Below are 14,499 nucleotides of genomic sequence, written 5' to 3' on the forward strand. Positions count from 1 at the left end.
GCGAATACACAGGGTCTGCTCAGACGAGGAGGAACGCGATGGACACCTACAGACGCTGAAAGACGCCCTAGTAAGAACGGGATATGGCGCTCGACTCATCGATCGACAGTTCCGACGGGCCACAGCAAAAAATCGCATAGACCTCCTCAGGAGACCAACACGGGACGCAACCAACAGAGTACCCTTTGTCGTCCAGTACTTCCCCGGAGCGGAGAAACTACGCCATGTTCTCCGCAGCCTTCAACATGTCATCAATGAGGACAAACACCTCGCTATGGCCATCCCCACACCTCCACTACTCGCCTTTAAACAGCCACCCAACCTCAAACAGACCATCGTTCGCAGCAAATTACCTAGCTTTCAAGAGAACAGCGTCCACGACACCACACAACCCTGCCACGGTAACCTCTGCAAGACATGCCAGATCATCGACACAGATACCACCATCACACGAGAGGACACCACCCACCAGGTGCATGGTTCATACTCCTGTGACTCGGCCAACGTTGTCTACCTCATACGTTGCAGGAAAGGATGCCCCAGAGCATGGTACATTGGCGAGACCATGCAGACGCTGCGACAACGGATGAACGGACACCGCGCAACAATCGCCAAACAGGAGGGTTCCCTCCCAGTCGGGGAACACTTCAGCAGTCATGGACATTCATCCACCGACCTTCGGGTAAGCGTACTCCAAGGCGGCCTTCGAGACACACGACAACGCAAAATCGTCGAGCAGAAATTGATAGCCAAGTTCCGCACCCATGAGGACGGCCTCAACCGGGATCTTGGGTTCATGTCACGCTACACGTTACCCCACCAGCGAACAAATGTTATCTGTTTTTAATATAATGGGTCATTTGCTGGCTTTCTCTGCCTTCCGGATGTTTCTGCCTCTCTCTGTTTTTTTTTCCTGTTTGTTTTTTTGTTGAATGTGTATTCGGGGGTTCTGCAGGTGACACCTCTCTGTCTGAACACGGTGATTGCCTTGGCAACGGGCAGTTGCAGGGGCAGTCTGTAAACACCATGTATTGTTCTGTGATGTATAAATGCGTAGGCTTCAAGGAGCTCCTGAACATTTACCTGACGAAGGAGGAAGCCTCCGAAAGCTTGTGAATTTAAAATAAAATTGCTGGACTATAACTTGGTGTTGTAAAATTGTTTACAACAGAAATTAACAGTAATAATGGAATCAAAGTCATGAGATGTGAATGTTTTACTACTTGGGTGCCCAGGTGGTGCTAAAACCCATTACAGAGGCCACTTCCTTTGTTGTTTTGTCATTGTCGTGCAAATCATCATTCTTTCGTTATGAACATGTACTATTGCTTTGAATTTCTGGATTCTCTCACTCTCCTTTGTTGCTCTCAGATTCCTTAGATTTATTTGAATCCCCCAGAAGAATCCATTGCCAAAGTTGTTAGCAGTTTTACAATCTACTGTAATGTCTTTGCGGACCTTTTTACTGACTGTGGCGTCTCTCCGGATTCCACACAGATCCGACTACACTTGTAACCAGACAAAGCCATTTATTGCACACATTGTCAGTAATTTTAATTAGAAAAATAAAAGCTGCTGTTTGGTATTATGTGTTTATCTACTTGGTGCCTTTGTGGGCTGCTTTGAATTAATTTATGCGTACTTCAAAACTTTTTTTGAAAAGTCTCTTCAGATCATCCCTATGCAACCACAACTAGAGTCACAGCTAGAAATAAACTTGTCCCACCAGACAGCACAAATGGTAACAGGCAGCTCTCCAATCTCTGTGCACACCAGGGCGTGGCTCTGATTGGTCTGTGCATCTCATATCCATTGGAATGTGCTCATACATACCACTTTTGCACAGGCTGACTGAGCCTTCTTCGACACGACGTGCAGTAGTCTCACTCTTCTAAAAAGGCTATAACAATAACTTTGGAGGGACTTGAGAGCTCCTTTAGTATCTTTCTTGAGACTGTTCTGATCAGCTCCTGCTCAAAATGGTTATCCAGTTATTGTGATCCAAATTTGTTCAATTAATGCATTTCTAACCCTGCTTACAGTATCCAACTCTGATCAGGAAGACTTGAATTCAAGCATCACAATTCTTCATGCATATTTGACCATTTATTTATTACCACATTTGTCTATTACCTCTTTTTTACTTCTCCTTAATAATATGCATTCCCAGTTAGAGGGCAGAAAGGTGACCTGCTTCTAGCCCTTGGCCAGTTTCTGTTGAGCCAACCAGTAGGATATGTGCAAGAGTTGCTCTGGATGACTCAACCCTCCTATTTACCTTCCTTGCACCCACTCAAAGTCAGAGGCATCTCTCTGACTTTGTTCTTGATCAATAACTTTTAAAGGGTACCCCTATATGGTATAAACATGCTTGAAGTTCCCTGTCCCAAATGCATAACATTTTACTTGTCTACATCATCCTCATTTGGGCCCATTCTCCCAATTTATCAGCCTGCAACCTACTAATTTGATCTAAATTACTTACCTCCATGCATATTTTCATGTCATCTACAAATTTACAAAAGGTTCCATTTATCCCTTCGTCTAAAACATTAATGAAAATGATAAACAGCAATAGTCTCAATATAAAGCCTTGTAGGGCTTGTGACCAGGCTTCATTTAGATACACACCCATTAATAGCAACTTTATGCCAATAAGATTTCAATCTGTTACATATCCAGCATGGTATTTGTTCTTTAGTCCCATGTGATCTAATATTTTCCAATAACCTTCTAAACGGCACTTTGTTGAAGAATTTTTGGAAGTCTGGGCGTACAATGTCAACAGAACTGCCTTCATTCATATTCAATCAGTTTAGTGAAGCAGAACCTCCATTTCCTGAAGCTATGCTGGGAATCCCTAATAACCGCTGAACTGACGAAGTGATCATAATCTCTATACTGCTTCTAGCAAATTCCCTAAAATGGATGTCAAACTGATGAGCTTATAATTTGCAGGTTCTGAATTTGTCCCCTTTGTAAATAATGGGACTACTTGAGCCTCCTTCAATCCATTGGAACCAGCCAGATCTCAATGAGCTATTAAATGTATGAGCCAGTTACTCACATCCAACCATCCCCATTTTCTTAAGCAATCTGGGATTTTCTTTAAGCACTTAAAGAAATTTTAGAACAAATTTGTTTTTTTTTGCCAATGTTCTGCCCTCCTCTACTGAAGGTGCTTACTGTTGGTCAGGTACATTTCTACAGGCACCAGTTGTTTGCATAAATGGCCATTCCACATATGTGAGCCAAAATGGTAAGTGTTGGCAAATTATTGGACACTGCCACGCCAAATCCTGCCCTCACTCAACATCTACACACATGTACTTTCTAATAGGTGTTGTTGGGTAGCAATTAGAAGCAGGAACACTGGATGATTTCTGCCCCCTCCTCAAGCCCAGGGCCATCTCAGTTACTGCCCTGGCTTAGATCAGTTAACTCAGCACAAACTAAATGTTGAACCTGGGATCTTCTGGTTTATATGGTTTAGTGCCACATTGACTAGTGCATTTATTGGGCAAATGAGAGAATGAATGAATGAATGAAAGAAAGCAAAGAAAAGCTGGGGGATAGGGGCAAGAGAGAGAAAGAAAACAAAGAGAGAGGCCAGAAAAGAAAACAGACAACCAAAGATTAAGAAACAAAGCAGGAGAGAAGCAGTTAATTCTAAATGTTATATTACAGTTTTGGATTAGACTTTTCTAGTATATGCACAAGTTACACCACACTGAGAAAAATATTCAACAATTCAATTGTTTCCATATGTTTTCTTGGTGCATTTTCCCTCCTGTTTATTCAAGAAAATCAACAAGAAACTACAGAAAAGAATAGAAAGAAAAAGAAAGGTAAGGGTAGCCAAAAGAGAATATTAAAAATACTTGCAACCAACATAAATGGAAATAGCAAGAGTTTTTGCATACATCTCAGGAGAAAGAGAATTATTAGTCATGGTGAACCTTTATAAAACACTGGTTCGGCCACAACTGGAGTATTGTGTCCAGTTCTGGGCACTGCACTTTAGGAAGGATGTGAAGGCCTTAGAGAGGATGCAGAGGAGATTTACTAGAATGATTCCAGGGGTGAGCGACTTAAATTACGTGGCTAGACTGGAGAAGCTGGGATTGTTCTCCTTGGAACAGAGAAGGTTGCGAGGAGATTTGATAGAGGTATTCAAAATCATGAAGGGTCTAGACAGAGTAGGTAGAGAGAAACTGTTCCCATTGGTGGAAGTGTCAAGAAGCAGAGGGCATAGATTTAAGGTGATTGGCAAAAGAAGCAATGATGACATGAGGAAAAACTTTTTTACACAGCAAGTGGTTTGGACCTGGTATGCACTGCCCGAGGGAATGGTGGAGGCAGATTAATTCATGGCTTTCAAAAGAGAACTGGATAAGTACTTGAAACGAAAAAATGTGCAGGGCTATGGGGATAGGGCGGGGGAGTGGGATTAGCTGGATTGCTCTTGCATAGAGCTGGCACGGACACGATGGGCCAAATGGCCTCCTTCCGTGCTGTAACCTTTCTATGATTCTATGATTAAGGAGGGAGTTGGACTAAAAAATGAGCTTGATAAATTATGGTAGATAAGGAAATGGCAAAGTAACTTAATAAATGTACAGAGGAAAGTAAAGGATTAGGAAGTAGAGAGGCAACAATAGATGGGTGCATTCTTGAAGAAACAGTTCTTAAATGGCTGAGGGTGCTAAGAATATACAGATGTCTGGGACCACATGGTTTGCACCCCAGGATACTGAGGGAAGTTAGAGAGGGAGGACCAGAGGAATGAACCATGATTTAAAAATAAATCATTAGAGACTGGAGCTGTGCCAAAGAACTGGATGCTGGTAAATGTTCCACCTCTGTTCAAAAAGCAAGAAGGATAAGCCAGAAAATATCAGCCAGTTAGCTTTATGTCAGTAGTAGGAAAATTATTCAGACCAGAATTAGCAATAAAATAAATGAATACTTAGCAAGGGATAGGCTAATCAGAGATAATCAATATGAGTTTGTGAAGGTTATGTCATTGACTCATCTGAGTTATTTCTTTGAGAGTAATGGGAAGTATAGATGGTGGGGGGAAGAAAATACAAAGGATGTAGTTTATGTAAACTTCCAGACAACATGGATGAAGAGCCACGTAAAAAATTGGTTGTGAAAAATTAGGGCCTACGGCATAAAATGGAAAATGGCGTTAATGATAGAGAGTTGGCTGAAAGGCAGGTAACAAAGAGTCGCAGTAAAGTGATATTTTTCAGGCTGGCAGGCAGTGGCTATGGGCCACCCCAGGAATACATGTTGGGACTACTTTTATTCTCTGCATATCTAAATGATCTGGACATAGCTATAAACGGGTGGATATCAAAGCTTGTTGATGATACAAAACTGTGAGGAGTGGCAAACTGCCATGGAGAATGCTGTAGACTACAGGAGGACATAAACAGACTTGGTGAATTGACAAATAAGTAGCAGATGGTGTTAAATATAGAAACTCATCCACAACCCAACATCCAGATGTAGGCTGACAAGCGGCAGGTAACAATCACACCACATAAGTGTCAGGCAGGGACACTGGGATAAATGGAGCCTTGCGAGCAGCACTCACATTCTGAGAACAAAGCTTCTCTTTCTGTTATTGGTAGTTGTTGCTGATTGGTCATTTTTGATTTGTAGTTTTTTGAACTTCCTGACTGGTGGTTTTCATTCATGTATCATGGCTGCTGATTAGTATGTGATTTATTACTGTTTTATTAATGAGAAATTTCAGCCTGTCAACTGTGAGAAATTTGTACCCGAGAAGTTGTGATGCCCAAAGAGTGACACTGGAAGTATGTGTGTATTGTGGCGCTGCTCATGGACATGTTTTATAAGTACAGAAACTTATACAGAAACAGTATATGTATATATGTCAAATTCATATTAAGTAAACACTGGATGAATTCGTACAGAGGCTCGTTAATAGGCAGGAGACATTGTGATTCTAGTATGTCTATAGCCGGAGAGTTCAGCCTAGAAATTGGACCGTGTATTGCCCGTTTTAGCGCGCCATCCAATTTCTAGGCCTTCATCTCTACATTCCAAATGACTGCCTTGTTTCTTTATACTTGTTTTTCAAGTGACTCCAAAATTTGTATTTGGTAGTTTATGATGTGTGAAGTTTGATGGACATTTGATATGCAACGGCAAGAAAATGTGCACATGTGGAAAGTTTTTACGTTTGCATGCATTTCCTGTCAATTTTTTCCATTATACATTTCTATGTCCACATTTATAATGGAAACTGCCTATGTAAACTTGTTACATTGTAATTACCCCATCTCTTCAGTGGTGGTGCATTGTTCATTGTGTTCTATCAGAACTGGGAGGTTAGGTTGGTCTTGGAATATAGCAGTACTGTGTGGGGGGTTTGGTCTCGGGCTTTGCTGGCACTGGGAGGAAGCTACTGTGTCCTGCAAGAAATTGGGGGTGGGGGTTGCGGGGACATCCCTAGTTCTGGCAGCACTGAAGGAGGAGAACTTGTGATGTGGCAGCACTGGAACCAGGTCATAGCATCCGGAAGCACTGGGAAAAGGAAGTCCAAGATCCTTGCATCACTGGAAGGCACTGCACAAGGCAATCGAATAGCACTGGAAGGGTCCTGCAGGCCCACAACACTGAGGGAAGGGTCTTGGGGTCTGGCAGCACTGAGGAGGATGAGCGTCTTAGATGTGTCAGTACTGGGGGGGGGAGGACCAAAAATTACTGACTTGACATGTTCCTATACTACAACCCCTGACCCGTTCCCAGTGCAAAGCTGGTTTTCAGTGCTTTGTGCATTTCATACTTTATTTACCTATTGTAGTTGTGATTACTATTAGCAAATACAGGCAGAAAACATGCACACTAGAGCACCTATATAGATAGGCAATGATATAGGTTATATTTCCCCTTGAAGGCTCAGCCAGTACTGAGTTGAAATCATGCTGAAATCACAAAAGTGACCAGTGTGTTCACATGAAATTCTTTCGTCCATTAATTTAACAAAGATGCTAAATATAACAATTAACATGATTGTTTGGGGAAGAGGGATTTTTCTATCCCCAGCTGGCATGTTCAAGCCAGCAGAACCCCTTCATCTAAGTTTTGTTGAGTTTCGTTTTTTAAATTTGTTCTCAGGATGTGGGGAATGCTAGCAAGGCCACATTTATTGCCCATCCCTAGATGCCCTGAGAAGGTTGTGGTTGGCCTTCTCCTTGAACTATTGCAGTCGTTGTGTTGATGGTGCTCCCACCTTGGTATGAGGTAAAGTATTCTAGAATATTGACCTCACAACCTTGAAGGAATGGATAAATGTCAGAATGGTGTGTGACTTGTAGGGGAGCTTAGAGGTGATGGTGTTCTTATAATGTTGCTGAGCTTGTCCTTCTTGGTGGTAGAGGTCAAGGGGCTGGAAGGTGACTTTGAAATAAGCTTAATGAGTTACTGCAGTGCATCATGTAGATTGGACATACTGTAGCCACCATCCAGTGGCAAGGGCTGGCAGACTGGTCTGTTCTAGATGGTGTCGAGCTTCTTGAGTGTTGTTGCGGTTGCACCCATCCAGGCAAGTGGTGAGAATTCCATCAGACATCTGACTTGAGTCTTGTAGATGGTGGAGAGTTGTTGAGGGGAGATTTTGACTTGGTTATGGGTAGAAATGACAAGTCAGAAGTATAGAGTGGCTGCTTTGTGCTCACCTGCCCTTCCTTTTCCCTCTCCAGGTGTGGTTCGGATGGTGAAACCAGTTATCGGACCATACACTTCCATCTTAAAGCTGGAAATGGACTACTATTTGAGAGGGCAACTGTCTCATCGCAACATTGTGTACGTTTACATCTACATCTCGGAAAACTGGTTTTAGGGGCTTTCTTCACGTAAAGGTAACCTGTAGCAAACAAAGCTGGCCACAGCTGTTAACAACTGAATATTACAGGAAAAAATCTTCTGTACTTCACTTCTGCTCCCTAAACACCAGCACCAGTATGAGAAGGACGCTTAAAACAGAGCTGCATGTTTACTAAAGATCTACGTTTCCACTGAAGTTTATTATTTAGAATTAAACATTTAAAAAAAAACTCACTTCACTACATTGAGTATTTTTCAAGTAATCTTATATCTAGAACAATTACATTTCAGTATGCAGTAAGCCAATGTGCACAGTCTTGATATCCGGGGAGAGCGGAGAGCTGAACAATGGCACGTTATTTTCCTCACATGCAAACAACGCTATAATGTTTTCCCGATGCAGTGAACTACTTTAACATGAAATGTATTTGAATGTTTGACAAACAAACAAAAAGGTCGGCTGCGGACTGTGGGGTAGAGTTTCCCCGAGATTGCGCTAGTTTTATCAGCGCAATCTGCCCGAACCAGCGCAAAAGATTGAGGAAAATCAAGCGTAAGTTACGTCAAGCGTAAGTTGCGTTTCTGCAATCTTTAGCGCTGGTTCAAAAATTATTGCGCCCGAAGTTGGCTCTGCCCACAAAAGTGGCCACGCCCCCAGATCGAAATAATGAGGATGGCGAGTTTCTGCCAATTGCGCCCATTTACGGCCATTGAGGAATGTCTTCAAATTAAGCTCATTTTCTTAGGCGCACGGGCACTAGTAGGTACGTTGTAAACGTTTTTACATATTAAAAATATTTAATTCACTAAGAAATTGACTAGTGTACACCAATAGAACCAGTAAATGGTTCAGTGGATTTTTTAAAAGTCATTTGCAGTGATTTAAAATCAGGTTACTCACAGTTGGAGGACCAGATACACTTACCAAAAATGCAGATACTCTACCCCGTGTCCTTTTAATAGTTGCGCTGTTCTGAAACAGTTTGAGTTATTCCACGTCAGTTCAGCGAATTAACTTTCAGTGTTAAAATAGACCGCTGAGCAATATTCACTGTCTGTACAAGCTCCGAATACTACAAAAGCAAGACCACTGCTCCTAATGCATCAATGGAGTGGAATTTTCTGTGCAGGTGTAATCGGGAAGTTACACCCGAAATTATGCCCATTTGTGCACCCATTTTACCGATGTTTATTTATACCCAAATTTCATGCCAATCTCATTAACATACACCGGAACCTAAAATTCAGCATAAATAAGCAGAAATTAGCGTAAACAATTGGGGCCTGAGGAAAGCTCTGAACTTGCACCATATATTCCTTCTTTAAGTTTGAAAATTAAAGTTTCAAGCCATCTATCAGCCATGCACATTAGGCACAGCATGTTTAAGAACATGCAATCATGGAAGGTTTTCAAATATTAATGTGACTCACACTGGAGCCATAAAAATGCATTCAAAGAAACAGAACAGGTGTTCTTAGTGAGGATAGATTTTAAAAATTGCCCAATAGCAAAAGAGAAATGATTTTGTTTGCTGCTGCGCCTAAAAATCTGGGCTTAATTTTACACCTATTTTGAACCAGCGTAATTGCAAGAAATTTGCGTGCACAGCTCTATAGCATGGAGGTGGAGCCATTACAATGTGAGTCGAGATGCATTCGGGCGCAGGGATCGATGGACGATCAATAGATAAAAGAACAAGGAAATTCAGGCGTAGCGTAATTACGTGTATAACACATTTGCACCCAGATTTCCTCAATCTTTCACGCCAGGTGCTTGCTTTATGCCTTGATTACATGTGTCTTTGGATGCAAATACACAGGAAATTCCACCCACACTGTTTGCAACTGCGTTAAAAACAGTAGCAATTGCATCTGTGTTTGGATTAATATGTATGTGATTGTGTGCAAATTCTGAACATGTGCAAAAGATATGCAATTGTTGGTTTTCAATGACTCCAATGCTGTTGTCCAAACTCCAATGCTGTTGAGATGTTTCCAGTGCTTGGTCAATCCTCCCAGTTCGAGGAGTCAGCCTCTGAGGGAGAACCCTCCATTAAATTTTCCGTGCTATTCTTATAATGTAGTATTTTATGTCAGTAGCACACACCTTCTCATGTATTAATCCTATTTTATAAAATGCCGCGGAGTGTTTAGCTTCAATTTAAGTGGGATTAAAAAAAGGTTTCTGAGGTTCTATATGTTAATCCATTCAATGTTCAGGTACAGGCCAAGACATTGTATAAAGGAAATAACCACTGCTGGAACGGGTGGGATACCCCAGGTAACCAAGTTTGACTATTCTCAGACATAGACTCAGCCCCAGTGGACAATGAACGTTCAGATTGCAAAAGTTTATCAATGTAATACTGGAAATGGAAGGCTTAGGGTAGTGAAACTGCGGCAGTTAGGGTGACTGAGCCCTTGTGTGATATGAGACTGTAGATTACCTGGAGATGTCAGGCAACTGAGAGTATAGACCGACCTGTTCATTCCTTCGAAACAAAGGGTCTGCTGTTTATGTACAAAAAAATAAACTTTTAATTGAAGTTTTGAAATGTCTTTTATTCTTTAACTTATTTTATACATAATGTTTTAAAAATTAGGATCCTATGACTACATTTTGCAAACGATGACTTCCCTTCAGTAGCTGAGATAGATTACCTTCCAGCGAGGCTGTTGGGTGCAGTGACTTTCAGAAGCAAACTGTACCTTTTTGTTGATTTACCCCAGAGGAGCATTCACAGCTGTTATGGAAGAATCTGCAGGCCAACCTGCTCTCCACTCCAATGTATTTGCTGAAAGAAGACTTTCAATGATGGTAATGAGAACTGATACACTTGAGGTTGGGGGTTGGGGAAAGAAATCCTGCATTGCTACAGTTTGAGACTGTGACCAGCCAGTGAGCCATCCACCTTGTGAGATGTTTTCAAAGCTGTGCTGCATTCGGCAGTAAATTAGTAAAGCTGCAACTTAAGTTGCTTCTTGCAGCTCCACGTACTGATTCAAAAGAGCTGAGCCTTTACAAAAAGCTTAAGTTTTTTTTAATCGAATGTAGGATTTCAAAGTGAGAATGGATTAATGTCAATAGGTTACTGCAGAACTCGTGGTGGAGGGAGTAATTTCTGCTGCTGTTCAACATCATCAATGCCAGAAATATGCATTAAACTTGCAAAAAAAATCAGCATAAAGTTTTTATTCCTCTTCTACCTTACTCCCTGTTTTTCCACCTAAATAAGGAGTGAAATCAATCATTTTTAAAAATCTGCTGTTGCTTGCTAAGGCCTTGTTAACAAGCCTTTAGAGTAAAAGGTAGCAGTTTTCCACAGGGGGAAATTAATACAACCAGATAGGAATTAGCTCACCAGTTGAGTTGGAGTTAATTCAACAATTGGGTAGCTTAGCTCTGTACTAGAGTATTGGTTCAACATGAATTATCCTGCAATTGTTACATTAACTTCGATGTTGCTGGTGGTGGGAGATGGATGTCCAGGAGCGAGGGCTCCAATCCAAACTGAACAACCATTCAACCAACTACCATGAGCTTTTAAACAGCATAGTGGGCTGCACTCACCTACGCTTCACTCAGCTGAGCAGCATTTGGTTCAGGGGCAATTTAAACAGATTAGCAATTAACCATTTAAGAGCTCTCAAGTCTTGCTCAACTACATTTAATTCTTCCTCATAAGAAATCAAAAATGTCAAAGTTTGGATGTTTAAATCATTTCAAATATAGAACTAGCCAAGAAATCAATTTAAATTTCCAATTACAAACTGAACAAGCTGACAGTACACACAATTTCTAAACTCGTTACACACAATTTATAAATTTGAGTAATAGTTGAATTGTAGTTTACTCTTTATGATTTCAAAATTCACAGGATGATTACACACATGGAAAAAACATTTTCGGGTAAAATTTCTGCAGGAAATATTAGAAACATGACTAAACCCAGAGAATGGAAATAACTTTAATATTCAGAGACATAGAGGGGGGTCAAGATTCACTGCTTTCGCCTGGTGTTAACAGAACGGTAACGTCCTCAAAATGGGGTCAGTTGCTGCATTGCCCGTAAACACCAGCGATGTGGCCGGCTCCATTTTGAAAGGAGCCCCCACCCTCCGCAATCACAACCCGCCTCACCCCTCAACTTACCTTGCTGGCTGTCAGGCAAGCTGCGGGGCACCAAACAAGCATCCCAGTGCAGCTCGCAGATTGAGGCCTGATTGTCCACTGTAGCTTTGGTGGACGATCCGCAGAAACCCCATTCACGCCGTTTCTCCGGGATTTTCTACGTATGACGGATGATCAGAAGAATTCCAATGGAAAATGCCACAGCGGCCAAGTCAACTCGTTTTACGCCTGAAAAATGGACAAAGTGAGGTTGAATTTCTCCCCCTTGGTCTTTAGTATCATTGAGTCCCAGATCATTCTGTGATCACTCCAGGGGTGCCACTTCTTAAACATTAGCAGGGTCACTTACAAACACCAGGTCAAGATCAGCAGTGCCTCTCATTGCTTCCCTTATGCACTGAATTATGAAACAGCCTTGCATTACATTTACCAATTCTGAACCACTTGGGTTTTCCCAATTTATTGGGTTAATTGAAGTTTCACATTAAAATAACTCTCCTGTTCTCACACACCCTTCTTATTCTTCATAAAGCAATCTGTCCTTCTTGTGTTGACCTGGTGGTCTCTAGCAACCCTCTAGTGTTACCTCGGATTTATTTGCATTGGAGATTTCTAACCAAAGTAGTTCTTTCTGTGGCTTGCCTCCTTGCACTACTTCATTTACCTCTTTGACATAAAAAGCTACACTACCTCCTTTTCTGCCGTTTGTGAACACTTTGAAGTCGATTTTGACTTTTGGGTAACCGACTGGTAGAGCATGCTGGCCAGGCACCCATTCTGGCAGTTAAAAGGCCCCTGTTAGTTTGAGGCCCCAACCTCATTTAAATTTGTCAGGCAAGCTGCGGGGCACCAAACAAGCATCCCAGTGCAGCTCGCAGATTGAGGCCTCAAGATCGGGCCGGGGAGGCCGCCAGCAAGGTAAGTTGAGGGGTGAGGCGGGTTGTGATTGCGGAGGGTGGGGGCTCCTTTCAAAATGGAGCCGGCCACATCGCTGGTGTTAACGGGCAATGCAGCAACTGACCCCATTTTGAGGACGTTACCGTTCTGTTAACACCAGGCGAAAGCAGTGAATCTTGACCCCCCTCTATGTCTCTGAATATTAAAGTTATTTCCATTCTCTGGGTTTAGTCATGTTTCTAATATTTCCACCACATCATAGTTCCCTACTGCCACAACCGCCTCCAGCTCTGTCATCGTTTTTCTAATATTTCTAGTGTTCATATATAAGCATCTTAATGTGGATTTGCCTTCTTTCTTGTCTCCCAGTATCAGATTTTTCCTGGGCTCCTATACATGTGTGTCTCTCAGTGTTACTGTGTCCATGCACACCTCTTGATTACCTTCTACTCTCAGATCCATTTTGTCTACAATTTGGGTATCACCCTGCCCTATATCTAGTTTGTGTTGTAGTGTATGTAAATATATGTACTGCTTTATACCATAGGCTGCATTGCCCGGATGGAAGCAGTGTGAGACCCTTTGGAGGAGGGACTTTCACACCATGTGAGTTTGAGGCTACCTCCAATGTGATGGCAGAACAGGGAGTTCAATTGATCTGGGCATTTTAATCTTACCTAGAGTTCCCTTGTAAGCTTGGAGAGTGCATCTCCTGCTCATGCTCTCCAAACATTTAACATTTATTGATGGGAGCAAAGCCCTCCACATGCCTGTAAGCATGCATGTGCAGAGCTCTCTCCTGGGTGGGGCAATTCCAATTGGAGTCAGACAGTACAAACTAGTTACTGCCTGAATGGAACTGATATTGTAGCTACTGGTCTCAGCTACCAACAGCTGCAGTATAATTGCACCCAAAAAAATAATGAGTTCGAGCTTACCACTGTGGTAGCAGCAGTGTGAAAAGTTAAATACTGAGACTATCACTTTTCAAAAACTACTGATTAACATCAAGAAGAAGATGATGACTGCAACTGAGCACTGCCCAATTTTAAATTATCTCTCTTCTGTGGATGAAAGTCATGGCACTCTCTAAGGGGCAATTTTTCCTCTTTTCTCACTGTGTAACCTTTGATACTGCCGAACATTTCCGTTGTCGTGTTTTGACAAGATGCTTGGCTCAGGTGCCAGGTGCAATACATATAATAAACAGGGCATCTCAGGGAGGTCTGATTGTCCTTGTGCCAGTGCCCCAAACTCATGAGAGACAGAGGCACGAGTGACACATGACGCTCGGCCACGAGTGTGGTAACATCTGCATTTTGTCACGCCTTTGGAAAAGATGTCTACCCGAAGAGTCCTATTTAATAAGGATTTTTGAGCCATAACCCTTTTAAGTATTGCAATAGTATTTCAGCATTAAATCACAAGTGTATAACAAGATCTTGAATTGATTTATTAAAGCTGAGAATGTAACTAACTAACTATTATTGTGTATAACTCTTGAATTCTGCTTTAGAAATTCAGTCTCACTAATCTACATAATGTATTTTGGCTTCCTTTTTAATGAAAAGAAACAATGTGTGTGTCCAAAAAGCATAAAAGGATTC

The 14,499-nt window shown here is 41.8% G+C and overlaps 1 protein-coding gene across 1 annotated transcript in view; it reads left to right on the plus strand.

Moving 5' to 3' along the window:
- fbln1 (fibulin 1) overlaps nucleotides 1-10,418 on the plus strand; it is a 149,470-nt gene extending 139,052 nt beyond the window's left edge. The window contains exon 17 of the mRNA XM_067999735.1: nucleotides 7,740-10,418. Within this exon, the coding sequence (XP_067855836.1) occupies nucleotides 7,740-7,879 (140 nt within the window). The 3' untranslated portion in view covers nucleotides 7,880-10,418. The remainder of the gene's footprint in view (nucleotides 1-7,739) is intronic.
- The last annotated feature ends 4,081 nt before the right edge of the window (nucleotides 10,419-14,499 follow it).

This window comes from Heptranchias perlo, chromosome 18, assembly GCF_035084215.1.
Source record: "Heptranchias perlo isolate sHepPer1 chromosome 18, sHepPer1.hap1, whole genome shotgun sequence".
Taxonomy (NCBI): domain Eukaryota; kingdom Metazoa; phylum Chordata; class Chondrichthyes; order Hexanchiformes; family Hexanchidae; genus Heptranchias; species Heptranchias perlo.